Source organism: Trichoplusia ni, chromosome 14 (genome assembly GCF_003590095.1).
Source record: "Trichoplusia ni isolate ovarian cell line Hi5 chromosome 14, tn1, whole genome shotgun sequence".
NCBI lineage: Eukaryota > Metazoa > Arthropoda > Insecta > Lepidoptera > Noctuidae > Trichoplusia > Trichoplusia ni.
The window spans coordinates 3,030,838-3,057,980 of NC_039491.1; the positions used below are offsets into that span (position 1 = coordinate 3,030,838).

Below are 27,143 nucleotides of genomic sequence, written 5' to 3' on the forward strand. Positions count from 1 at the left end.
AAGGTAATTATACTTAAAAGAGCCTTTGGTGTATTAAGTAAAATATTGATAATTTGTCAGGCTTCATAGCTACAATACACTATGCAGGCGTTGCAGTTTAAACTGACACCACGGTGAGTTCTTATTCAATTTGCATCTTTTTCATAAACTGCTGAAGGGCGAAAATCTATGAAAAAGAAGGCATCATTCTCAGTACATCAAGGGAACGCTGACAACGACACGTTCTAATAGAAAATTTTCATATTCATAAGGACGTAGAAAATTTGCATATAAAACGAGCAACTTCGCCTCCCCCGACCCGCGGCGCTAGGTCGAGCACCCTGTTTTCCATTCTCTCTCCTTGTAAGAAGTCAGGAAGATTTTAGTTTACATTTAACAAGTCGCCGAGAGTTTCAATTATGTAAGTTCAAATTTACACATGATTTGTTCGAGTGGAAGTGCTTGTAATAGTTTCCGCAAACTACTTGATAAAAATGGAAATGGTACCTACAGGCTGACTCAGTTTGTTCACCGCCTTTTCCATTTTGTAGTACTTTACGTATTTAATTGGAAAAACTGGACTAAAAGGTGTAAACCCTACTGATCATCAATTAAAACAATATGTAGCCAACATTCGTTAAACCGAGTATTTCTATGACGACAACGTATTGATTTGATTATGGTAATTTTCCCTGTGGTAGGTACTGAATTTTACATAAATCAGATGTTTTTGTACATCCGAAACGAATTATGTGCCTACTTCCTTAAATATTTTACTTCTCTCTTTGCTCTTAAACTTTGATTGCTTAACTTGAACTTTGATTTTCCTTTTACGAAAGTCATCAACGGCGGCAATGTTATTTAATTCTAAAAGTAAATGGAAAGAAATAAAGTTCTCTAGATAATTATATTTATACACCGAATATACATATTCATAACGTATTCCAAACAACAATACATGCAATTATTATTCTGCGCTTTCGTTTTGTAAATATAAAACATATTGTTTTGAAATTTAGATGTGGTGATACTGTAGTATCTTCGGGATAAGAGATACTCTCCAATGAATATTAATATATTTTAATACTTCTTTTGAAACTTGTATTAAGGTCGACAGCTGAATCATTACTAAAATTGCATTGTAGGCACGTTATAAAGGGCAAAAATTCGATGACTACACTTCATTCGTTGCTATGGCAAAGTAATTTTATCGATATACTTAGGTACAAAATGTAATCGGAGTTCTGTTGCTGTTAACAATATCAACAAAAGATTTTATGATAGCTTTTCAATGATATTATGCTTTGTTTTTTATGTAATATTCTTGAAACTGTGTACACAGATGAAGTAGTAAACCTAGACCGCGGACGGGGCAATGCCATACACTTGGATTGAAATTGAAATGAATTGTTTGCGGAGTCAACCCCGCTACAGGATTATATGCGGTTTGCTCTCGCTTCCGCGTAAATTGGATCTCGAATGAGATGTCTTTTTCCGAATCGGTTGCAATGCTTGTTCATTTTTAACAGACTGTGACAACCCAATGAATCGATCCCTTTGAATGCCGATTGCTTTTTGCCGCAACGGCACACAATTGTTTGAGGTTATGCATTCAAATAAATATCTGCTGTTAGATCATCACATGCGATTATTGTGCTGACATACATTCGGTAATAATAACAATAGAAAACGCATGATGCAGAATGCCGTATAATTGCGGCTTGACATTAATAGTCACCAAATTCTTAGCTAATCTTGCCATGGCGGCCGATTAACGAATGACCTCAGATCCGCCTACCGCAGTTCACAGGTTAAACCACGGGCCCTACGTACAATTCTACCATAGGTTTTATTGTGCAATAACGTTTCCGGTAAGCAATTGTAATGCAAATATGTATGACAATTAACCTTACAATTAAGTGATTAATATATATTAATTATTCACAATATAGAATTATGAATATAACTTAGTTTGGATGCAAACAGACCTCTGTAAAATTGTTTTACTTTGGAAAATATTGGCTGCAAATGTAACCAATTTACGTTCCTTTTTACAAACGGAAATTGTGCTCGCCGTTACAGTGGAGTACCTATTTGTGTTTTTAGTGATTTAGTTTATGGTTGTGTTACAACCCGCTGTTCCGGCATGATCAATTTAAATAATATGTAATTTTTTTTCGAAGATGTTGACGTATTGAAATCCTTTTGGTTGGAAGTTATTTTATTAGTTTAATGTTTTTACTCAAAATCAAAAGTTTTTATTTCAAATAGGCCGTTTTTCAAGCACTTTTTAAACGTTACATTACTGTCTCTAGATGTACGGTTCCAAAGTATTATTCTTAAGAAGACCCGCTAAAAACTCCATTCATTTACTTACGTTTCTTTCTAGCCTTCTATATAGGTACTATATTTCCGAAATACTTTACATATATTGCCCATCTTATCTTAACTGGACTGTAAGTTGTCTTAAGTTTAGACATTCAATTATTCAATTTAAATTCGAGTGCAATTATTAATTGGGCAATTATCTTCCGTAACCCTACACGATTAATAACCACCCTTTAAACGTATGTAAATGGTATTTGAAGAAAATAAATAGTCAATCATAAACCTAGAGACTGACTAAGCATAAGAGTAGAAGATCGATAAAGCCGCAAAATTAATTATTCATTATCATCAAATCCGCTTTCAAATTCCTGTAAAGGAAATTTTAAGCTGACGTTTCAGACAAGATATATTTCGTAGTCTCATAATATATTCAATGTAAGGTCAGATCAAGATATTAGCCGGATTGGCGGCGTAACTAAGGGATCATGACTCTCATGTCCGTCCATCAAGATGAAATTATTGAAATAAACGTATATTATTTGTGATATTGGTAGCGAAGCAAGCACGCGCGAGGGTCGTGTGAAATCCTTATTGCCCAACAACAATGCGCCTCGTGACTGCCAATGCGATTTTGTCTTCAGATTAAACGCTGACATAAATTCCCTTGTATTTATTATATCGATATGAAAGTGGAATCTAGCCGCTGAACTGTAATTTATGTATGTTCTACGAAGAAATATAATGTTTGATAATCTTCGGCGTGGATATCAAACAATTGTGTTTAAGGCATCGTTGATACGTAGATGCGAGGATACGAGAATGTTTTGATCATTTTATGTGGTTGAATATATACGTCGCGTTTACATTAAACTCATATAAACAAAGGTAGAGTTAACATGCCACTTATCTAATTAAATCGCGCTAATCCTTCTACAAATATATCAGAATATTAATTAATTAACCGTTTCTGATTAAGTAAACACAGCGAGCTTCATTTTGTAATAGCATTCAGACAGATTTTCAGTGACTACTTGTCGCTGAATAGCGCGCACTCGAGCGCGACGTCCTTCCTCCAGTCGCTCAATGGATAATGTACGTGCCAAACGCTAACTTAGCCAATCGCCGCTCCGTCATTTGGGGCGCATCATTAGTCATTAGTTAGTGTCTGTGACACAGATTATGTCGTATACACAAATAAGAGTTATCTTTCACAGCTTACTAATCTGTATTCACTACGCGTGGTCTTAGAAGCAAGGATGAACTATCCCAAACATTTTCGACTGCCGCTACATAACAGCCGGTCCCCGTAAAAACATATTATGTCTGAGCATTATGTCCGTTAACAATGCACATCTGACATGCCGGGGCCTTTGTCGCGTTCTGTACGTACAATTAGTTTCTTATACACGCGGAATTGTGAAATCGTGTCTTTCAAGATTCTGGTTCACCAATTTTTGCCTCGATTTTAGCAGGTATGTAGCGCATGTCTCAGTTCGGCCATTCATTTTTTTTTGAATTGTACAACATACGTGCACAGAAGCAAAATTCGTCAAAGAAAAGAGCCACTACATGTCGTAAATCAACAATTTTGTCGAGTGTAGCCCAGCCGGCGTTAACTTAGCTCCACCGACTTTGAAATTACATTTCGTCTTGAGAAAAGCTTTAACTTTGTGGTCTTTTTCTCTTCAGAGGGCTTTGTCTCGAGAAAACATTAATACAAGTTTCAAAGTTCAGCTTTTAAACAGATTTGAAACCCTCTATGTTGCTTTTGTAAAGAAATAACCAAAATAATTGTTTTGTGTAAAATAACTTAGGTAAATATAACATATTTACAACACATCTATCTTAAAATTTAGGCCTTTTAGCTGAACGATTTCGAGGGTAAATAGCGTCACCAAACTCAAGCGAACCGTTTGAGGTTTATCTTCACCCGCATGACGGTTCCGGCTGTTTTCTATTTATATTCTATAGTTTCTACACTATTTGTAACCATAGCATTGTTTAATGTTTTAGTCTTCCACCACTTCACTTGTGTAAATATTAGCCACTCGTGTACCGTATGAAATATGTGAGACATGTAAATTTCGAATTGGATGAGCAATGTTCTTAAAGTAAACTTGGAGGGCGTTTAGAAGTTTGTGACTTCGCTCAGTATTCGAATAAAGAGATTTCTTTAAAGTTGTTGGATTCGAGGCACGGGTGGCGGAGGGTGGTTAGTGTGCACCGCAGGCTGCCATCACGACGAATATTAAGGCGAGACGTGCTAGTCGCACCGTTCACCGTTTTCTTTCATGCATCGCCGACTTATCTTTCGCATTTCGATACAATCTCGATTGCCAGACACGTGATTTGAAAATGTTTACTACCTACAGGATTATGTTATAAAATTTTGTTCCCCCTCCCTAACTCATAAAACGTGAGTATATGAAGTTACATCGTATTCTCAATACTTTGTGTAATTTTCCTTTTGTAATCATATCAAAGAGATCTCAGTATTATATGTGGATTGTATCAACATTTTTTATCCATATAAGAAAAATATTTTTTTCTGAATGAAAAATGGGCTTCTTTCAATGCTTCGTTTTATATAAAATTATAACGGCATTTATTTGCTTTTGACATCGCCAAGATCAGTAATGTAAGTACCAAGAACCTGGACAATCGAGTATGCGCACACAATACTCATACAGTTTTCGATACAATTTAAATAAGTACCCAAACTAAAATTTTATACCGGATGTAACTTACTTATCAAAATTAAAAAAGTATAATATTACATCTATAATTTGTGGTAAACGGTTGATGACGCGACGAATATATGTCCTATATTTAGTACGTATATACAGCAGAGAAGGGAAGATTTTTCCGTTCACACACCCACATCCCGCCTTTTCCGTGTCGCCGTGGTATTGCGGCAGTCGTTGCACTGGGGACCGCTCGTTAGGGACTGTCCACTGCGATAAATCGAGTTTTCTCTATCGCCTACTGTAAATGCTCGTTCGGTTAAACTCAGCCTCGAACTACGTAACTTTTTTTGTACTATTGTTGGTAGTCGATTCACATTTTTTTGCTATTACCAGATTATGTGATTAAGGTTTTATAGTTTTATCCATGGCATGCCTTTAACGCCCTTCAACAGACTTGCTGATTTTTATTTGATCTCGGTAACGGCCTTTGATTTAGTAGATCGTAAACGTGATGTTCTACTAAGTAGTTTTACGACCTGTACGACTACAAGCTTGCATAATAGATTTGTTGGGCGATTTTTCAGCCGAAGGTTAGGTCTCCCAAAATGTAGCAACATTTATTAGCAGGCACGCGAGCAGTTTCTAATTCCATTAATTATACAGAAGGGTGTTTTTTACACAGAAACTACGGAGTTTACAACCTTTGTTTAATTCAGGAAAAAAAAGAAACATGGGTTGGTACGTTAATCAAAAACTCAATCAATAGTTCATAAGAAAAGATTCTTCAAACAATTTTAAATACAAAACAATAGCTAGAATTAGCGATTAACCAGAGGAAAATAATGTAATATTGAAATGTTTTAGTTAAGGGGTTGTCGGAAAAATATAGTAAACATCTTGTTTTTCGGGATTCAAGTAATATTATTCACAGAAACTTTTGCGACTGGTTCTGACAGCCATATCATTAATTAAGACAAGTCGTGATTGATTACCTATTTAGCATCGAAACATTGGCATCCATACTAATAAAGTTGTGTTTGCGAATTAACGGGTGATGCTATAGGTGCTAACCCACCATTTAAAGTAAGAATTCGTAAGTTATGGGATAAGGACAGCGCACTATGCAGCGTAGAGCGATGGTTCGTAATCAACAACTACAACTCCTGCACTACAAGAACTGGTGGAAGGAAAGTGAATGGAGAATTAATAAATTACATTTATCTAAGAATGCCACACAGTCGCAGACGGAAGTTAATACATAACTAAGGAGCAATTAACTGTTATGAAATATTTTAATCACAGTAAAATACAAAGATATATATTATACAAACAGTCTCAATTAAACTTTTCATTATTCCTTAGACAGAGAGGACGAGATATATCACTACGCCTGTTCGTCGACGTAGAGAAGCCGAAATTCAGTAGCAAATGCAGTAAGAGTAGCAACTGCAGATAATGTAAGCGTGCCCAGCGCCAACAATGTCCTTATCATAGAGCACAAGCCCATGCCAAAACGTTTATTTGATTTAGGCCCGGTTTCACCAACATCGAATTAACACGAGAGTAGCTACCCCAATATAAATTTATTCTAACCATTTACCCCTTGGTTAACTTCAATTTCATTTCACCAAGTTAGTCTGCGGATATCTTAATCTTGTTTAGTTACTCTGTAACCTTGAACGAATGGATGGAATGAAACTAGAACGCTACCAAGTAAAATAGTCCGGTTGTTCCGTGCCTGAGCAATGGCGCTCCCTATTTTCTAAAATTGTTTGGATAATGTTTTGACTTATGCTTTGATCATATTTGATTAGTTTCCTTGTTTATAATTGTCATCAAAATAAAAATAAATAAATAAGACCTGGAAATGGCAAATTATAAGAGAAAGCGATCTGCTAATTGGATGGCATCAGAAAAGACGCAGCTGGTAGATCTAGTTACTGAGCATTTTCATGTCATAGAAAATAAAAGAACCGACGGGGTTTCAATGAAGCAAAAACTTGCGGAATGGACGACAATATCCAATAAATATAATTCGCAGACAACGCTTTCCCACCGTACTGCCGAAAATTTGAAATCCCAGTGGGAAAGTTTAAAAAAAGCTACCAAAAAAGAAGCATCTTTTAAGAGGATGCATTTAATTAAAACCGGTAAGTGTATGTTACAAAATTTTTATGGCAATTGTATCTATAAATCTACAAAAACTTGTTTTTTCTTAGGTGGTGGACCATCAAGGCCGAAGATTGATGATCCTCTTCAAGAGAGGATCCTGGGTCTTATAACGCCAAGTGCTGTAGGTCTACATAATCCGTATGATAAAGATAATGTAAACGTTACAGAAAATATCACGGAATCATTTTCAGCAGAGGCACATAAAAAGGGTTTGTCAGATATCAATTCATACCTAATAAATAAAAGTAACAGCCTTAAGCTTTGAATAGTATGATAATGTCTCACGAAAGTTTAAACTCAATGTATTGTGTCTTTGCACGATGATCTTCTATTATATATTTTTTCAGACGAATTATTACATACAATTCCTGGCCCTGAGGTTCAGACTAAGTCAACACACCACGTTGATACTAATGAAACCATGAATAATGTGGTAAAGTTGCACACTTTTTACATCATAGATTCAAAAATATTAAACAAAAATGTTCCTTAATTTTAGTAAATTACCTGTTTCTTCATATGTGTACTGTATTTCCATGTTTACGGTTGCTTTACATATTATGTATCTTTTTTAGGATTGGGGCGATTACACTCCAAACTGTCTAAAAACGCCTGTTTCAGAACAATTGAAACCTTCAGGCAAAAAAAGGCCTTATTCAGGAAAACGACTTGAATGGATGTCGAAAAGGCGGCCGCAACTTACGAGAGCCTCTCTTGAAAACTTGCAGGAGTTGAAGGGGAAGGCTATTAATGTCCAAATCGAGCATGCAGCTAATGAGAGAGAAGAAGCTAAAAAATTGTTTGAAATCCAAATGGATATACAACAAGAAATTTTAAAACAAGAAAAAATTAAAACTAGGTTGCTACTTTTAGAGTTGAGACAAAAAAAACGCAAATAAATATTTATTGCTTATAAAATTTGTTTTATTGGTTACAATATACTTTGAAAATAATTATTAATGATAGCATCTCGCACTGAATTGGGCCTGATGTATTGTTGTGGATGTTGTGGTTGCTGAGTTATCTGACCATGGTGTAAAAGTTCATCCCATGGAGCTGGAAGTTGTAGTGCGGGATCATCAATGGGATTGACTTCACCTCGTTGCATCAACATATTATGCAACACGGCAGTGGCTACAATAATAGTCAAAGACTTGTCCAGCTTAGTGCGAAGCCCTAAGGCCAATGCAGGAAACCGTTTCTTCCAGATCCCGTATGACCTTTCAACAGGATTACGAGTCCGTATTTGTGACTCGTTATAGAGTTGTTCCACTGGAGTCCTAGGGTTCTCTAAAGGCGTCATCATGTACGAAGTGGAAGCATACCCACCATCTACTAACAGCAAAGCATTGCCATACTGGCCAGTTTCAAACTTACTTTTTATGCAACTATTATTGAATATAGTGCTGTCGTGAGATGAACCTGGCCACCGGGCTACTATATCAGTGATCTCCAAGTTTGCATTGCAAATAGTTTGCACGTTGATGGAAAAGTAGCCCTTTCTGTTGCGATATAGTTCTGCATGATCTCCACCTGGTGAGGATATACGGACATGAGTACAATCCATTGCACCAATGACTCGCGGAAATCTAGCGATTTGAAAGAATGAATCCTGTTCTTTTCGTATTTCCTCGCGTGTTGTTGGAAATCGGATATACTCTTTGTGCAACGATGCTATTGCTGCACTGACTTGGTGAATAACTCTGTGTGACGTTGGTGTACTGATACCGACAAAGTCACCAATGCTCATTTGGGTATTATTTGTTGCGTAAAATCTTAATGTAGCTAATAATTGATTGACAGGCGATATTGGCTTATTTCTGAAACAAAACGAACAAGTGCTAGAATTAATTTCCACTTTTTACATAGAAGAAGGCACCTTTTTTAAATAAAATTTGCATAAATTACATAAATAACATGCTATTATTAAGAAAACTCACCTATCTGATGTATACTCCAAGCGGTGCTCGATTTTTGCCAGTAAACTTAATGTTGCCTCCTTGGATAAGCGAAATCTTATCACAAAATCGTGTTCGTCGTACTCTTCAAAATAATTAGCCCTTTCCTTAAACCACCGTGGACGAGGACAAAAATAATCATCATCTTCGCTATCGGTTTCATTTATTAATGCATACAAACGGCGCGCCATTTTTTAAATGCGATGAACTGACTTGACAGTGACACTTCTAACCAAAGATTAGCAGCTTATATGACCGAAATTGGCGGTATATGACCTTATTCTAGTATAGAGGTTTTATCATTAGTTTAAATGTTGGTGAAACGTAAAATGGATATACTCGAGAGTAATTAACGATTTATTCTTGTACTAAGACTTATACTATGTTGGTGAAACCGGGCCTTACATATATAATTAAAAGAGCCTTGTTCGACACCTAAGTGCCTTTCTAAAAACTAAAAATAATCTTAAAACTTATGTTAGCTTTACCTTGACAAAATATTGTAAAAATATAAAAGTAATTTAGGTTTTTACTGTGTCTCACGGTAAGGCACGCGTGACATCGTGCCATAAGGTGTAACACGCTTCCCGTATCGCTGGCAACGTACTCTCTCTTTACTTACCAATTGCAGTAAAATAGCAATAACAATAAAATGTTGAGATAAAACTTTTGATATAGAGTGGTGGTCGTGAAAGTCGAGCCATGCTCAGCGCCCTCAAAACTCACCAGTATCTGAAGTCCTAAGTTCTACGATTCGTGATTTTCGCTCTTTCCCAACAGATCCGTATCGGCACATTGGTTTATCTTTACCCTCGATGGGTATGGGTGGGCGTATGTCGCGTTATGACTTGGATTTTTAAACGATAAATGTATTAGTACATATTTTGGTTATTTTTATCCGCAATACGCTTCCGTTATTGCGCCATTCTGTTATCTGCATTGCCTGTCTCTGTTCTTATGATTTTTACACCGATTCTGTTTGCGAACTGAGTAAGAAACAAAATGGATGCAGCTATTGAATCTGATACAAAAAGAAAAAAATACCAGAGTAATGTATTTTTCTTATTACTTCCCAGTTTGATTAATCTAACTACAGATAATAAATATATAAAGGTCTAAAAGCATAAAGGTATTATTGCTATTATCCTTTTATCTTGTATCATGTTGTTTATAAGGTTTTTGCGCGCACATTATTATTTATACAGCAAATATTTTTCCTCATCGGTTTCAATTAGGTTCGCTTACACAAAACATACTTTTGTAATTTCCTTCAATTTCTTTCATTTGGTCTTCGTGTACAGTACCGTCCGGGGTACAATGAGCGTGTGTGACTTGACGTAGGCCGCCTTAATTAGCGCGCAGTCTACGAAACAATACAAATAACATTTTTGACTCGGCCGTGATTAAAGTTGTGGGAGCGTGTTTGCGGGTATGCAAATATTTTGTGCTGTTCAACGGCATACCGCACCGCTGTCAGCACTCGTAAATTCGGAGATTACCCGCAGAGTGTGTTCCCGCTGTATATTAATGGATGCCGCAATAAACCGTTGTCGTAAACAGTTTAATTGAAAAAGTACGTTATAATTACTTATCGTATATTATGTGCGTATTCGATTTCAAACCAATGAACCTTGATGATGGATGTATATTTTAGGACGTGTTTGTTTATTACATACTTATTTGTCGTAAAGGCACGACAAAATGAAAATCTTAAGTAGTATTATTTATTAACATCATCGAAACAAAGGTGCTACTTTAATTTCCTGTTCGAGTGCAACATAAAGGCGGCTTAAAGCGCATTCCTAAGAAATGCGGCTACCTTACAGCTTAAACTGGGCGGCTTAGCGGTGCCGAATGAAAGTTTACACAAAAGATAAACTCGCCTCCACTTCGACGCCAACTACTCTGCAGATTAGCTTTCCTATTTCACGCTCAGCAACGCCCTGATATTTCATCACTAAGAATTTAAAGCTATACGTTTAAAGTGCAGCAAGATATATCGTCTGCCTAAAAATAAACTTTACAGTAATGACGAAGCATATGGAGTGCTTCGTGTTGCTCAATATGTAATTCTGTTATTAAGATCCAAGTACTTATAAATAAGAATAAAATGTTCTATTATCTAACACACAGAAGTCTTTCTAGTATTTACCTCAATTACAAATATCTATATTTCTTTGCACAAAATATTATACTCATACAATATTTAACAAAAGGTCCTTAAAATACTATTTTATTATCGTCGATCGTTTGAAGTGGTTCCTCTCTATAATTGTGATTGTTCGCTACTGTACACCGCACGGAGACCGTCGCGCGTCGCGTGCAATACGCTACGTGTGATAGCGGCCTGTTTCCAATAGAGTCAGACAAACTTGTGGGAAATATTAACTAACATGAAAAACAGCGAACACTTGATTAATTTACATTATTTATATTCGTGTTGATAATATACAACAAACAAACGTGTACATTCAAATAGTATTGCAGTCAAGCGTATTGTTTAGTTTCATTCAATTTAATTTACCGATCGAATAAATCTAATGTTGTATATAAATATAAACTATTGTAATGATTTCATTTACGATATTAAACAATATCTCATAAACAACAAATAAGCAAAAACAATTAACACAGACAAAGTCTTTAATTGTGTATGCTTCATATTACACAAATGGGTATAATTAAATACTTATTATTTAGTTCATAAATCATCAATCTATCAAAATTAAATAAGTAAAAATGTTAATTACTTAGCGGACCAAATTACACTTTATATAAATTTCAAAAAAAAAACATTCATCCTTAAATATATTACGACAGCGACATTCGATACGATATCAATCAGACGATTTGTAAAATATTTTCATTTAAAAATTGCCGTAGACAATATGTTGGCTTGCTCTATGAATTGAATATATCCCTGTAAGCTTTTCTGAACATTTATCATTTTTACAAACCACTTATAATTTAAAAATAATGAAATACTTGTCCTTTCTAACACTATCAAATATCAATGTAAACTATACTCACGTGAAAGGCGTATCAAAATATTTAATTATTATATTATACGAGCAGATAAGCTTGTCATGCCATAACCGCACCTTAGCTCCGCCTAATAAATCATAAAATTGCAAGTATAGTGTCACGTTCTCCCAAATAACGTTCTGTTATCGTCTCATATCGTGAACTTATAATATATCAAACGTACAAAACTGAATTATGTGCGGATAGAGTAATATAATGTTGGGATTTTTTATATGAAACCAAACTAGGATTACAAGAAACTTAACGCGTATTAGATACATATCAATTTACAAGTGTTGAATTAATTATGTAAATAGTATACAGGCCACGTAAAAACATTGCAGGTCTGAATTAAAGTCATAAATCTAAGTCCTAGTTTTAGATCTCTAAGATCAGGGTCACTCTAGCAAAGAAGCCTTTACGAAACCAGTTAAACATTCGCGAAACAATTATGCATGCAGTTCGTTTAAAAGTCACAAAACTCGTAAGTCAAGCTTCATTAAGTAATTTATTTTTTCGAACCTTATTTTTACTTTTGTTGTACGTTTCTTCTTTTGTGTTGATGAATTGCTCGGTGCTATAAGTTAGGCGAAGTTTTTTCAGTCGATAGAGCCGATAGTTTTTGCAGTGCGCAGGTGTTGCAGTAAAAATAACAGGTTGAAGGTAATGTTCGCCTTCGACCCATACGAAATGGGAATCTCGTAACTTGTCTAACGCCGAAGAAATGTCGTCGGTCACCTACGAATAGCCATTTTATTGAATCGAGTGGAAGCCATCGTCTACAGGCAAACTTTTGTTATTTAAGTATTTATTAAAGCAATAAACAGAACTTGTTTGTAACCTTCTTTATTATGTTTTCGTGACTTCAATATAATATTACACTTATAAATGGCTCACGTTTAGGTTTATATACTTAATTTTCTATTAATGTCGTCATGTTTTTGAGCTTGAAGAACATACTAAAATTTTATTGGTTCCCAACACGACTTTGTTAAGGTTTCAGATTTTTCAGGTCAACCGTGAAACTAGTTTTTCGGTATTAACCAGTGGTTTCTTATGAAAATTTAGTTACATATTTGAACAAAGCCTCGTTACAATGCCCAGCATTTTGCTTTAGTAGAGCCCAGTATTGCTCTATTGAACGTTGTGGAGTATACTGCTAAATCGGAAACGCGCCGGTGTTTGCGATCCGCGCCTACACGAACTTCCGTCTACGCTGTCCTGAACAAATAGAGCGGTACTGTTAGTGCAACCCTGCGAATGGGCGTTTCATTGGCCGTGCTTACATGCAACCATTTATAAATTCAAATGAACACACAGAACACAATATAACTGGGCCGGTGCGTATCACCTCTCGCCGGTCGATATCTGATTACAACTAACCCAATAAACAACGTGTCGGTTTTCCATTTTGTTGTTCCTTATTTAGTAACAGCGCCCTATTATGTATTACTTAAACTTTCAATAATCAAACAGCCCCTTTTTATGAGGTTCATAGTTCTTATCAAAGGAACAATAATTAATCAACTACCTCAGACATCTATTGTTGCTTCAACGTTAAATAATTCCGGCCTCTAAAGAATTCTGTTTATCAGATCTCGTCTTCGCTACGTCTTAAGTTGATAAACGATTTCATGTCATCCTTACTATTTATCCTCTTTAAGTATTCAGCTAGTTTCTTTGTTTCGTGTTATATTTTTGCGTTACCTTTTTCAGAGGCAGTGTCTAAACTAAGAGATGTGCGAAAATATTCTTACCCGCACCTGTCGGCTCACACGTTAACTACTCACGTATATAAATGCCCTCCAGTTACATTTTCTTTTCCTTCGCGGCAGTAACATTTTCTTTGTATTTTTGTACTTTTATTTTCTTAATACTTACCTCATGCGGATACGTATATGTTTGTTCAAAATGGTGTCTTTGTGTTTCCCGCATTAATAAATCTAAATCTATAGTTACAAGTGCCAATCAATTAAGTATGATTACAAACGTAAGCCTGGTATAGTAGTTTAAAGAATGTTTAGTAGTAGTCAGGATATCGTGATTGACAATAGTTTAATTCTGGGGTGATACGTGAAGTGGTTCGTTCCGTGAAGCAGCTCACGTGATAATTTATCATTAGCATTACTTAATGGATGTTGTTCCATAAGACCCCGTGAGAACTAAAGCCACTTATGTACAGTTGGGTGAAATATGATTCCAACTTGCAAGTTTTATGATTTAGTAGGTAAAGCAAAGGTGCGGTGACCTGCCACCGGCGACGTGATAATGATAAATGTGGGCTTCGCTAACCTCTATCAAAAATATTTTCCGATTCCGGCCCTCGCGCGTTCTAAATGGAAACAGATTTTTATTGTTTCAGTAATAATAAAAACCCGTATACAATCCTTGCAATTTTCAGGATTTTGAACGACCCTAGCCCGCGCCCGCAATAATTAATTGGTTGTGCTTCGTCATATTTTTTAATATTTCTGTCTGACTGATGATTTATTTCACCGCTGTCACGTTGCGGGTCAGACACGGTGATGCTTGCAAATCCTTTGGTTCGGCGTGCCCTTATAATGGACATAAAACACGAGCGAGCTAAAGGGCCCGGTATTATTGGATATCGTTTACAAGGGTTCCCATGTTTGTCGGTGAGACAGACGCCGACGATCGCTCGTTTTATCCTCGTGAAAGGCAGTTAAGTCACAAAGGCGGCCCACTTGCGAGTTCTCTTTAGAAAAAGGAGATCTACAAAAACTGTCGTCTTCCGTCTACGAGTAAATAACGGTGGTCCATTAGGAGCTGCCTGTGACGGCGCGCGCGCTTCCACGATAACGTGTTTCGTGCAAATCGAATCACGAGGGAGCGAGCCATTATGCAGATTTTCCATTAGAGAAAAACTCAAACAGTAGCTCCGTCCTTCAGTTACGTCATCCTGCGCGTTTATCGTGACACAGGCCCGTCACAACCATCGCTCTCGAGTTTCGATCGCCCCTTGTACTTTGTCCTGATGACTTACAAAATTTATCGCCATTTCAGTAGACAATAACAAACTGAAATGTTTATAAGTTCAACAAATGATGGAATGTCGTTGGACGTTAGGTATTATCTGCTAGGTATAGTATTTCGGTTGCTTTTAAGTTTCCGCTTTTTGCCGTTAACTACTAAATGGTCTAACAAACTTATTTGGAAAACGTGCACAATGGGATTTAAGTGATACATGCATACATGGCAAGATATATATGTAAATCTATCTATAGTTGGATTACATGAAAAACAAATGTTCCTAAATCAAGAGTCTGCCTCCTGCCCTATATACGTTATTCATTTCAATTTTACGGGTTGCTGGTTCACGTTGCCTGACGGCATCACGTTAATCAGAACGATCGTATGTGTTTGTTGGTGGCTGAAGGCGAAATAGACTAACGTATTTCGGGACAGAAAACAATCGATCAATGACAGCCCGCCAATCTGACACCTCGGAACGGTAGCGAGGGTCGGGAGTGTCGGGACGCGCGGGACTCCTCGTTAAACACGCGTTGTCCGCTGGATTTGATGCGATAGTGACGTAAATAATCACATGTTGTCGTCATGCCAATCCTTCCTAGGGTGTTACAATAAATTGACATAATTGGACACAAAAATCGATTACTTGAGGTTTTTGTCAGCTCCTGTGATGAGAGTGATTATAAGTAATGGCTCTCATCAATATTTACGCTAAAATTGACAGAATTAAGTTTCGGAAAAGATTTGTACGAATTACCAAATAAGTCGCCTCAAAGGACTGCGGGCTTCAAAGTATCAAATAAAATTCCGCTACAGTAATCACTTTTCATTCAAACACAAATAAGAAAGATATGGACGCATCTGCTATCTGCTAATCAACTTGATAAAATTATACGAGCAAATAAAATGCAACTCGCAGCCGCAGTAGTCACGGGAAACTTTTAATACCTAATAAAACAAGTAAAAATAATGAAGCTAATAATTTCCCAGAAAAATAATTATAAGTAGTTCCTAGTAAATGTCATGGCTAGCATTATTATTTGTTGTAATGGCTAGATATGCATCTTGGCAGGTACGTACGTTGATGTTATAAAACTTATAAATATAAAAACCTCCAGAACAGATCTTATATTACGATTTCATACTTGTCTACAAATATGAACGAACAAACCTCTAAAAGAACATTTTGATTCAATTTATTCAAAGAAAACAGGTTAAATAATTTTATATGACATCAAATATTTTCACATCTAGTAATGTTAAGAACATGAATCCAAATAAAGGTCAAAGCGTCAAATCAAGAATTCAGCATAAAACGCGACAACTACGAGTCTCTTTGACAACTTGCGCGAAAGAGGCACTTCTCCGACGACAGCATGTAAATAAGTTCTCAACAATATACATTTATAAGCAGAAGACTTTATGATAATATAGAAGCCGTACCGAATTGAGAAAGGTACGTTTATTTTATTTAAGAACATCGTCTCCTCACATAAACCTTTAAGTGTTATTTATAACAACTCTAAGCAATACCACAGCTTAGGTACAAAGTATTGACAAATAAAGTGAACTGCGCAGTGGATTTCTGGAGATAAAGGTTTAGTGGCGTCGCGGGCGGCAGTTAAAGTGATAGTTTGGAGGGCCGCACGAGCAATAAGTCAGTGTGAAGACGTGTGTGGAGGAAGAGGTCTTATGGTGTCTGCGCGGGCTATAACAGTAAATCTGGAGGAGGCTTGGATTTACGCCGGGCCGGCCGTACTGCACTGGAGGCCGCGCCCGCACTTAATTACCGCCCGCCGAGATTAGTTCCCGCTGCGGCGGCGACGGCACATATTGCCCCGCCTCTGCCACCCGCCACTACTTTTCACCATCATCCACTTCGTACATCTGAGCCGGCTACCGTCTATTATTACCCTTTTGTTTTTCGCACACCTTAATGGTTCACTCTGTTGTTTCATGAGAGCTATTTAAATCGTGTGTAGGTATAACATTAACAACAAATAACAATAAAATTAAAATGATGTTTTGAGAAGCCATCGACAAAATGATTTGAGTGTGCACATATCTTTCAACGTTTAGGAATCAATTAACTCTCCGCCAGTAAAGTATTTATAATTAAATAAAATTATTTGATTGGGGTCGTCGCCTACAGACACGAATATCGAAAATTTCTTTTTTCATGAATTACAACTTTATCTACGTGCTTGTCTGAACAATGAGTAGTTTTACCGCACTTCATATCAAAATAGTTATTTTTATAATAATATAATTAAATGTACGAACGATATTCCCATAACTCAAATAACGAGACTGATGTAAATATTTTGTCACCTTCGTCGTAACGTATTTCTCAGGCGCAAAATGTATTTGACATCATTAATATCTCTCTTTATCGCGACTGCTTCGAAAGCTGTACGTCTTCCCTTAATCTGAACATGGTAAATTGTTTCCGTACAAGTCACCATTTTATCTTAAACTATGGTACTCTTAGGTATTTTTTTAATGGATACAGTATACGCTCACGTATACCAATATAGTAACTATAGCAGATTTTTTTCCTTGAATGGTTATCTCGTCTTTTATCGGCACGGAATTTCCTAGCACAAAAAAAATTGTGACTCAAATGATTTACGGAATATACCGCAATTATTACTTGAAGAATGTCGAAACACAAATGCGCGTAGGTGTAATAGTTGAAAAACAGTTGCCAGACATTATTGCTGCTGTGTCCTCGCAAGAAAGTCCCTGCACGATTTATGCCTCGTGAAGAACAGAGCACTTCGACAGAAATTCAGAATGTACAGCTAAGTCTCATGGCTCACCAATTTAAGAGTTTATATTTGTGGATTTGTACTCCACATAATTGTGGAGCTAAAAGACAGGCGTTCGAGTCGGTAATTTTTGTTTCTGGACGATTGTAATTCTGTCAGTCGTTTTGATTAGTCAATCATTTTCTATTATTTGTTTACCTTTTTTCAATTTCATTTGAAATGTTAACTATATCTTGATGGGATTTTTCAGTTTTTATTAGATTTTTGTAGAAAAGGGTCTTCAGGATTTAATATGTTATATTGACTTGTGAATGGATTGCACTGTTGGATAATTGGAAGTTTTTTCACCAAACCTCTGAAATGATACCACATCAATTTTAAGGTTTATGTATCAACCACAAATTCATGGAGATTACGATAGTAGCAATTAGTTTTCTTGTTTTTAATGTTTCAATTCATTTTTGTTGTTTAATTAAGTGAATCAATTCTCAATTTTCAATTCTCAATTATGTGTATTAGGGCAGACATTGCCAGACAAGCTGTCTTTTATTTTACATCCGAATGTAAAAGCAAAAATTACTGTCTACAGCGACATTAAAACATTACCAATTTGTAGATCAAACGGAAATCGTTATGTATTTTGCTGACTTGAGTTACATTTGACATAGATATTGAGGGTACAGTAAGCACTTTTGCGTAGAAATTGAACCTTTGCGTCGAACTTTGTCGATATAAATATTCGGGTCGCCCGTACCGTAAATATTTGTTCCGATCTCGGCGTTATACGTGTCGTAAGTAACATCTACATACGTTACGTATTGCCATAATTTATTTTGGTGAACATAATTAAGTTTAATACTTAATTGTAAAACAATCTTATCAGTACTTTAAAGTTGGCCAAATTGACAAGCCAAGCAGATCCCGGAACAATAATTACGATATGGATAAAAACATAATATGCGTCATGAAATACACTTCGTAGCAACGACGGCTCATACTTTATTTTTACATTCGTCACTACCCATAACATTAATTTCATACATCAGTCGGTGAAAACAAAAGGAATATTTAGACTCTGTGGGATTTATTTGTAAAGTAGTGGAATGCTTTACAATAACAAATAGTATTGATGCGGTGACACCGGTATCTGGGAGATCACCAAACATCAACATGGTAGCGAGTGACGGCTGATCACATCATCAATCTCTCGCGCGGCGGCGACTCGTGCGCAAGTGTTCGCATTCGATACATATTTATTAAATTAGAGTTACTATACTATTGCAAACTATTGCCACATATTTGTTCCATTCAATAGATAACATGTAACACGTGACATATTGATAAATTCTGCTATCATATATGAGATATATTTTTCCTGAATGTTTTATTTTTGCCGATAGCTATTGTAGTGAACGGTCGTTTGGAATAGCAGTGGATTAAATCTGGAGTATAGTTACCGTGACATTAACAATGCGTACAGTACTGCGCTTAGTGCTTGTGGCGGTGGCTTTTACCGGCACCATGGTGCTGTTGGTCCGGATGTCGGATGATTTGGAGTATGGCGATTCTGCCAGGAGCCCACGTATATCGCGCGTGTATCGCCACGTTGCCAATGACATAGAGAGACAGTTGGAAAATGCAGGAGGTATCGAAGGGACAAATTCTACGAATTTAAAGCTGCAATATGTCAAACAGGTGTGACTTTTTTTAATGTAACGTGTTATACGCCATTAAAATTTTCTCAAGCTTTAGTTTCAACTTAACATTTTCCGACTTGCGTAATTTTTAAGAGACTTTTTCTCCAAGTGCTTAAGTGGATGTTTACGTGACCGTAATAATAAATCTCGTTGTGAATTATTTCAAGTGCTCACAATGCGGGAAACGTTAAAATACTTTCTCATTATCCGGCCCATTATGCCCGTTTAGCAGTTGTGGTCAAGAAGTCTGACTTCAATGTTTTAAATTTTCATCTCACTAAGTTTTGTTTAAAGTGTAATTGGTTAAGTCGCTCAGTTTTTCCAAGTCACCGGAGACTGGAAGTTTCCCGGTACCTAATAATAATTAATGGCCCCGACGAAAGTCCGATATCCTTTCATTAGTGTCCCGTCTCCGCACGGAGCGGTCGAGATTAAAACTTGTTCAGAATAAGAGCTTTGCGAGCACATTTTTTGAAAAGACTTCGTTCAGGGCAAGCTTTTGAAATGTGAAATGTGGTCGACGCTTTATGAAAAAATATTTGTTTGCATGATCTGGAAAACATTTTAAACTTACCGTGAAAGCGACAGTTTCTGGTAAACTTTAATCTTGAGCTCGCGGATTTCTGAAATGGTTGCCTCTGACACCCTAGGGGCCTGTTGATTTTTATAAACCTGGATGAAAAATAATGTTAAAATTTTCGTTTGTAGATGATGATGCACGCTTGGAACAACTACAAGCTGTACGCTTGGGGTAAGAACGAGCTGAAGCCGATTTCGAAGCGAGCTCACCTATCGAGCGTGTTCGGCGCGGGCGAGCTGGGCGCCACCATCGTGGACGGGCTCGACACGCTCTACCTGATGGGGCTCAACGACGAGTTCCGAGAGGGCAGAGACTGGGTCGCGCAGCATTTACATATTAATGAAATAGTAAGTACGACAAAGAGCTCGTCTCTTGCGACTGATTGGGAAGTCAGACGTGCTCAAGTATTCATAGAATTGACAAAGACTTTAATTTACATGTCAAAAACTGGGAAAGTAGTAGGTAAATTGTTGATTTAGTTTTTATGTGTCTGTCGGTTTATTTAGGTAGGTGTAGGAAACGTAACTAACAGTAATAATTGGTACGAGTATATGTATTATGCCCATGCCTTTTTTTATGTCTTCTATTACATTCCAGACTTAACCACTTCCATTATTTCTATATAATTTAATTCACGCGTAACGCATGCCATTCAATCAGAAAAGGTTTATATACAGTTATAGCACAGCTTTTATCTATGTTATGATTACTCTGGCGCAGTATGTCGAAGCGCTAAATTAGTCGTAGCCAAATGGATAACGAATCTATTAATAGACGCCTAACATGCCTCACCAGTCTGCTCTAAGCATTACGTATCAATGTGATAAGAAAGGCCAGAGGGAGCTAGATTGCTTAATTTTATGTAGGACAGATGAAATATTTCTGTATCTGTGTCAATGGAGAAATACGTAAGTCTCCAGAAACGTCAAAATAACGTTTGGACTATTAATTATGCGAAGCTTGTGGTATGCTTCAATTATGTTTCATATGTGTAAAGATTATGGTAACTTTAACTCTCCAACCCAAAAAAGAATACAGTAAAATTGAGAAAATAATGTTTTGTTTAAAATGAAACACTTGGATTTATGTTATTCTTTGACCGAAACGCTTAACAATAGTGTTTGGTTTTCTCACAGTCTATAGTAAGAGACGAAAGTAATACAACAATATGTTATTGTCAGGCTCGACAATAACATATTGTTTTAACGATTCAAAACTGGCGACTCGACGGACAATTGATGTCTGGAAAAGCGGGAAGAGGGCTAGTGATGGGGTCCGTTTGAGATTTGCCGAAAGAATGATGTTTTGCTTTACAGACAGAACTTGTACTACTAATACTTATAGTAGTCCTAGTACCGTAGTGCAAGCGAGGAAGCACAATTCACTTTGCACAGCGGCGCCTCGTTTTATAACATCAACAGTCTTCTTAAAGAGCTGTTAATAAGCTCGCAGTAGATTATTTTAGATGCTATTGGGTATTAGTTAGCAGCTTCATATATATGTAGATATTGTTTGCAAATAATTAGTTATAACAACAAGTATTTTCTTGTGCTAAAATAACTAAGTGACAATTTCTTTTGTAAAATGTTTGGCGTGGGAATACTCGAGACATTATTAAACTTTCGTATGAGAATGCCTGAGAGAATTTCCACAATTACACTAAATATTTACCTTTATATATGAATACATAAATTTAAAATGTCAAAATTGTACCTCATAGCCCAATAGAAGATAGGCTGATAATAGAAAGGTCAATTTATACGTCACCTTAACTGATCGTATTGTGTGAAAAACAAATGCCGCATCGACAATATAGATACTAAGTAGAGCTTATCGAAAGCCTGATAGTGAAACCGTAAAAGGTATATTCAACAGCACCATTTTACCATAAAACGAAAATTATTGCGCCATTTGGAGAAAATTAAATTATAAAAGCATGTGTTTGAAGTATTAAAACAATGTCATGACTTGAGTAAGGAATTTATTTTATTTTTATGTCACGACTGCTGTATAAAAATAAATATATTATAACCAGTCACATGTAGCTAGCTATAAGGCTTGCAAAACTCAATCGCTGCAATCACTAAATCAATTAATACCTATCGAGGTCCACTGCTAGTAAATATTGTGGTAAAAACCGTATATTTCTCAAACAGAATTAAAATAATCTCACAGATCAATACACATACATATTCAAGAAGACATCATAATAAATTATGGAAAAAAATGAATAACTATGTTCAAAGATAACGTTTAAATCTATTGATATCAAAAGAATATAGCAATATTATTATAAGTACTAATTAACCATTATTTTCAAATCGAAATAAGGATTTTCTTTCTAGAAAGAGATAAAGCTTATTAATGCTGTGAGTTTTAGTACTATTATTTTTCATTACATTTTGTAACCTTCACTTGTTTTGCCCAGGATTCTGACCTATCAGTTTTCGAGACGACTATCCGCTTCGTTGGAGGTCTCCTGTCGTGTTTCGCCCTGACTGGGGACACCATGTTCAGGGACAAAGCGGTTGAGGTCGCCGACGCTCTGCTGCCAGCCTTCGACACACCCACGGGACTGCCGTATGCACTCATCAACCCATCCACTAAGGTAACGATAGCTCACTTGAATATTGATCAAAGGTCATAACAAAATTGCAAAGTTTCAGAGGGCGATTGACTTTTTGAACTATAGGACATTTAAATGGAATCCATAAAAAGTAACAAGAAAATTGGCGTAAACTATGAAACTATAAGTTATAATATCACAAGCAGTTTGTAATAAAACTTTTACGTCTTATATTTGATAAAAATGGCAGAAAATATATTACAAGAATGTATTACTCATTTTCATATTTGTCATTTTTAGAGTTAATATCAAGTATAATTCAACTATTCAATCCTAATGAAGATCCAGTCAACAGGTCTAATATATTTATGCCAATTAGACAGAATTAAGTAATAACACATTAATGATTAAAGGCGCGAAGAACCTTTATGGAATAGTACCGGCAACGTTTATGCGTAAAATAAACGTCTGAAACCTAATTGCCTTCGGGTCGGCTGTCCTTGGAGCGTTAATTTATAGATTATATTCATATTTTGTCTACCCACTGTCACATTAAACGTGCCCTGACTTGGATATTATTGCTACACTTAGGCCTGCGTACAATTAGATTCTCTACGAAGATGGCGAATGTGGGATCGGTCGATTAGTGCTCGGAGCTTCGGTTCTTATACTAGCAACGATACGACTATTGAGTCAAAACCTACATTTAGACTATTTCTAAGCTATTTGATCTACATACATGTACGTCAAAGTATTAACATTAAATATTCTGTATGAAACAGACAGAATATATATTATCACTACAGATAAGACAGTGTTCAGGTTAATTATTCAGTAACAGAATCTATTTTTCGTTTGTATATAAATGGAGGGTAATGTACGCAACATGCTGAATACTGAATATTCTGCGGCCTAATTCGCAGAAAACAATAACGCTACGTGACTCACAGCCTTCGAGGAAAGCCCATCTAGGTGTTTTATGATCCTTGTCGGGAAAATATGTTTATCACATCTGAATTATACCTAGGCCTTTTATTGTGAATGTGTTTTTGTGTTCTAATCGTTTGTGGATGCATTGAAAATTGAAAATTAGCCTTTATTGCTGATACTAAAATACAAGTTTTCTTACATCTAAACAATTTTTTTTTTCTTTTTTTTTACTTAAACTGTCAAATTGGATTTCCCGGTTTTATGATCAGCGTGTGGCGTGTGGATGCATTAGTGTTACTTTAATTAGAAATTTAGGCGTTTCTAGTGAAACTTTAGAATTAATAGTGCATTAATCCGTATCACCTTTGTCCGAAAAAAATATACATTCAGATAGAGCGTTTTTACTATCTACTTTGGTGATATCGTGTGTTGCTCATCCCACTAAATATCTATGTTAATTTTGTGGAGTTAGATAATACGTTCGACAACAGTAGTTTTACAAACCCTTTTTAAATATGAGCGATATTCACAAATGGAAATATTTTGTTGTTTTCGGTTATCTCGTGTTATCATATTGTTTCTACCTAAAACACTTGGAGTACGTCTAAACATGCGATAAAAAGCCCGGTGAATGTTACTTTAAAAAGCTAATTTACTAATAACCTACGTGTATATTAATTTATCATGCAACATTATGATAATTATGGAAGTAGTAAGCAATTAATTTTATAATCATATGAAGAAACAGGATACAATCATTTCAATATCCTAAACCAGCAATTTCCACTTATCAATGCAGTCGTAATAAATATTTATTATCAGTAGAAAAATACCTCCCATCCGGTTAGCCGTTGTATACTTGTAATTAATCAGATATTACTGCTGATTGTTTTAAGATTATTGCTTTTTATTATTACAGATTACTTATTTTATCTTATAATTTGCGAACGAAAACAAATAATACTTCGGTTACATTAAGATTCAATTAAAGATAGTTAACAAAGCTTGATTTCGTAAATAAATTTTTGAGCAACACCTATCTCTAGATTACCGCTAGTCGGACAGAAGCGCTAGGCTCGCTTGCGTATGCAGAGCTTCCCAACCCTTTCTATTTTCATACCGCAGAAGTTAAATAATGTATGTGTTGGCAGGCGAGCCGGCAGTACCACTGGGCGGGACCGAACAGCATCCTCTCCGAGCTGGGAACCCTCCACCTCGAGTTCACCTACCTCAGTGACGTCACCGGCCGTGATAGTAAGCACACATTTGTCATACTCCGATATTACCAGTCATTCATCATTCTCTCTCCAACGTCTACCGAACCGTCGCACTAGTCGTTTTCTTTTTAAAGCATATTTTACAAAAGCTGTAATCGAAGCGAAGCATGATCGAATTTCAGAAAGTGATAAGTCTTATATTGAATGATTAATGAGTTATCGGATGGATTTTTCATTTTCGTAATAGATCCTTTTTTGTCATTGTTTTGACAGGACGTATTCTCTGAAAGTCCGCTAATGGATAAAGGAGTGCTTCACAGCTTTCTCTATCTGATAACGGTATTATGATCTATGTATTCCGTTTCGTGATAACTGCGATTGTGGGATCATAGTCACGAGTATTTTTACGTCACCCGTTAAGATGGCTCGTGTTTAACACTTGGTGGATAATGACTGCAGGTGGTGATAGTACGCTAACTTTTCTACATCATACTAATTAGGAAACCATTCGAGTTTCTTTTGTTCCTCCGTGTATATTTACCATGTGTCGCGCAGTCTACAGGCAGAAAGTGAGCCGCATCCGTGAGGTGCTCAACAACATTGAGAAGCCTGGTGACCTGTACCCGAACTTCATCAACCCTCGCACCGGCCAGTGGGGACAGAGTAAGTAAACAGTTTCTTTTTTATCTGGTCAATGACCGCTTTCGTACGCGTTTGTTTTCCAGGGCTTTTAATCGTATTTAAATTCTGATTGTATGTGCTATGTATTTTTTTAAACGCCGAAGAGGTCCCGAATCTCTATAAGTTTCCAATTTTAACTCAATACATTTCAACACCATACCTGTAATATACGTACAAACTATCAAAAAGCCATTAGTAAGTCAAGCCTACATTACTACATTACTATAATGGCTTATCATCGCAATATTATTGTCACTCTAATGGAACTATCTGCACTAGTTTTATAGCTAATCATTTTACACATCCTAAAGCGATATTTATGACTGTACTGACGGAATGTAGGCCTATAAAATCATAGAAATATCGCAGTACACCTCGCTAAGTCTTCATTCTAAGAAATTGATCTTTCCTCTACAGTCAACACGATTTACCAAATCTGTTTATATAGACGTCGATATCAAAGGCCTATCAATACACTAAGATAAACTCTTAGAAATGGTTGACAGTACGCGTATACACACCCTTACAACATCAAATGAACTCACCCTCTATAATCAAGTTTGTCGTCTTGTTCCGTTTCCGAAACCAATTGATAAGATTAGACCAATTGATGTAATCGATCAGATGTAGTGTAGTCAACCTACAGAATACTATTAGTCAAGGTCGACTACGTTTTACAAAGTTCGTTGAAATGTGAACGAAATGCCCAATTTATTTAAGGGAAAGTTTCAAGTGTATATCTTGTTCCCCTAAAGGTCACGATCACAAATAGCACGCGTTGTTTGATTACCTGAAAGTTTGTGAACTACTATAATATTTAAGTTGCGGATGTAACAACGACCGGCCAGCACGGCGCGTTTGTTTCAAGTCACTTATAATGTAACAAGACAGGTAGAACAATGAATTTAATTTTTCGGCCCATGTCAGAGGGATTCTATTTAAGGCAAAAAAAAACAGTGAAAACAAAATAACTCTTAAGATACCAGGCTTTTTAGTTGTATATGAAAACCTTTGAAAGAAGATCATGGTCTAAAATTGACAAGTTAATATTCTAAATACTACGTTTGTTCACCAGGGCACATGTCTCTGGGCGCGCTCGGCGACTCATTCTACGAGTACCTGCTGAAGGCGTGGCTGATGAGCGGCGGCGGCGACGAGCAGGCGCGCGTCATGTTCGACACCGCCATGCAGGCCGCGCTCGACAAGATGCTGCGCGTGTCGCCCTCCGGTCTCGCCTACCTCGCCGAGCTCAAGTACGGAAGGATCATAGAAGAGAAGATGGACCATCTCTCCTGCTTTGCCGGTAAGTCAACACTGTTGTGGACATGCTGCGCGTGTTCCTCACCAGCCTCGCCGACCTCAAAAGTGGAAGGATCGTAGAGAAGTTGGATCATATCTCCTGTTTTGCCGGGAGTCAAAACTATTGTAGGTATTGAGTACCGGCAACATGCTGTGAGCATGAATATCCTGCCTTGCTGACCTGAAAGGTGGAAGGATGATAGAGAAATTGGACTATTTGTCTGTCTATGCTGATGAGTCATAACGTCGAAGTCACGGTCTTC

At 36.6% G+C, this 27,143-nt stretch overlaps 3 protein-coding genes across 6 annotated transcripts in view; 2 read left to right on the forward strand and 1 right to left on the reverse strand.

Annotated features, from left to right (window-relative positions):
* Window positions 1-27,143, forward strand: part of LOC113500731 (mannosyl-oligosaccharide alpha-1,2-mannosidase IA-like) — a 57,796-nt gene that overhangs the window by 22,098 nt on the left and 8,555 nt on the right. The window contains exons 1-6 of one of the 2 annotated variants that reach the window (XM_026881614.1): window positions 19,159-19,605; window positions 20,316-20,534; window positions 22,616-22,795; window positions 24,835-24,937; window positions 25,456-25,563; window positions 26,657-26,884. In XM_026881614.1, the coding sequence (XP_026737415.1) occupies window positions 19,381-19,605; window positions 20,316-20,534; window positions 22,616-22,795; window positions 24,835-24,937; window positions 25,456-25,563; window positions 26,657-26,884 (1,063 nt within the window). In that variant the 5' untranslated portion in view covers window positions 19,159-19,380. Of the gene's footprint in view, window positions 1-19,158; window positions 19,606-20,315; window positions 20,535-22,615; window positions 22,796-24,834; window positions 24,938-25,455; window positions 25,564-26,656; window positions 26,885-27,143 lie in introns of those variants that run through there. The other variant, XM_026881613.1, reaches the window with a different exon arrangement.
* LOC113500733 lies at window positions 1,902-8,079 on the forward strand. Of its 3 annotated transcripts, XM_026881617.1 has the most exons (4): window positions 1,920-7,144; window positions 7,214-7,375; window positions 7,514-7,599; window positions 7,742-8,079. In XM_026881617.1, the coding sequence occupies exons 1-4, from the start codon at window positions 6,862-6,864 to the stop codon at window positions 8,063-8,065; spliced, it is 855 nt and encodes a 284-aa protein (XP_026737418.1). In that variant the 5' UTR covers window positions 1,920-6,861; the 3' UTR covers window positions 8,066-8,079. The 3 variants fall into 3 exon arrangements, 2 of the variants coding, with proteins under 2 accessions (XP_026737418.1, XP_026737417.1); XM_026881616.1 differs by having other exon boundaries at window positions 1,921-7,375; XR_003401232.1 differs by lacking the exon at window positions 7,514-7,599 and having other exon boundaries at window positions 1,902-7,375.
* On the reverse strand, window positions 7,734-11,606 carry LOC113500732 (putative nuclease HARBI1). Its single transcript, XM_026881615.1, has 2 exons — window positions 9,107-11,606; window positions 7,734-8,986 (listed from the first exon to the last, which is right to left on the reverse strand). The coding sequence occupies exons 1-2, from the start codon at window positions 9,313-9,315 to the stop codon at window positions 8,098-8,100; spliced, it is 1,098 nt and encodes a 365-aa protein (XP_026737416.1). The 5' UTR covers window positions 9,316-11,606; the 3' UTR covers window positions 7,734-8,097.

Coding starts and splice junctions, on each gene's coding strand:
- LOC113500733 (XM_026881616.1), top strand. CDS start 6,862: ATGGCAAATTATAAGAGAAAGCGATCTGCTAATTGGATGGCATCAGAA. Junction 7,376..7,513: donor AGCAGAGGCACATAAAAAGG/GTTTGTCAGATA, acceptor ATATTTTTTCAG/ACGAATTATTACATACAATT. Junction 7,600..7,741: donor ATGAAACCATGAATAATGTG/GTAAAGTTGCAC, acceptor TATCTTTTTTAG/GATTGGGGCGATTACACTCC.
- LOC113500732 (XM_026881615.1), bottom strand. CDS start 9,315: ATGGCGCGCCGTTTGTATGCATTAATAAATGAAACCGATAGCGAAGAT. Junction 8,987..9,106: donor TTGGAGTATACATCAGATAG/GTGAGTTTTCTT, acceptor GTTTTGTTTCAG/AAATAAGCCAATATCGCCTG.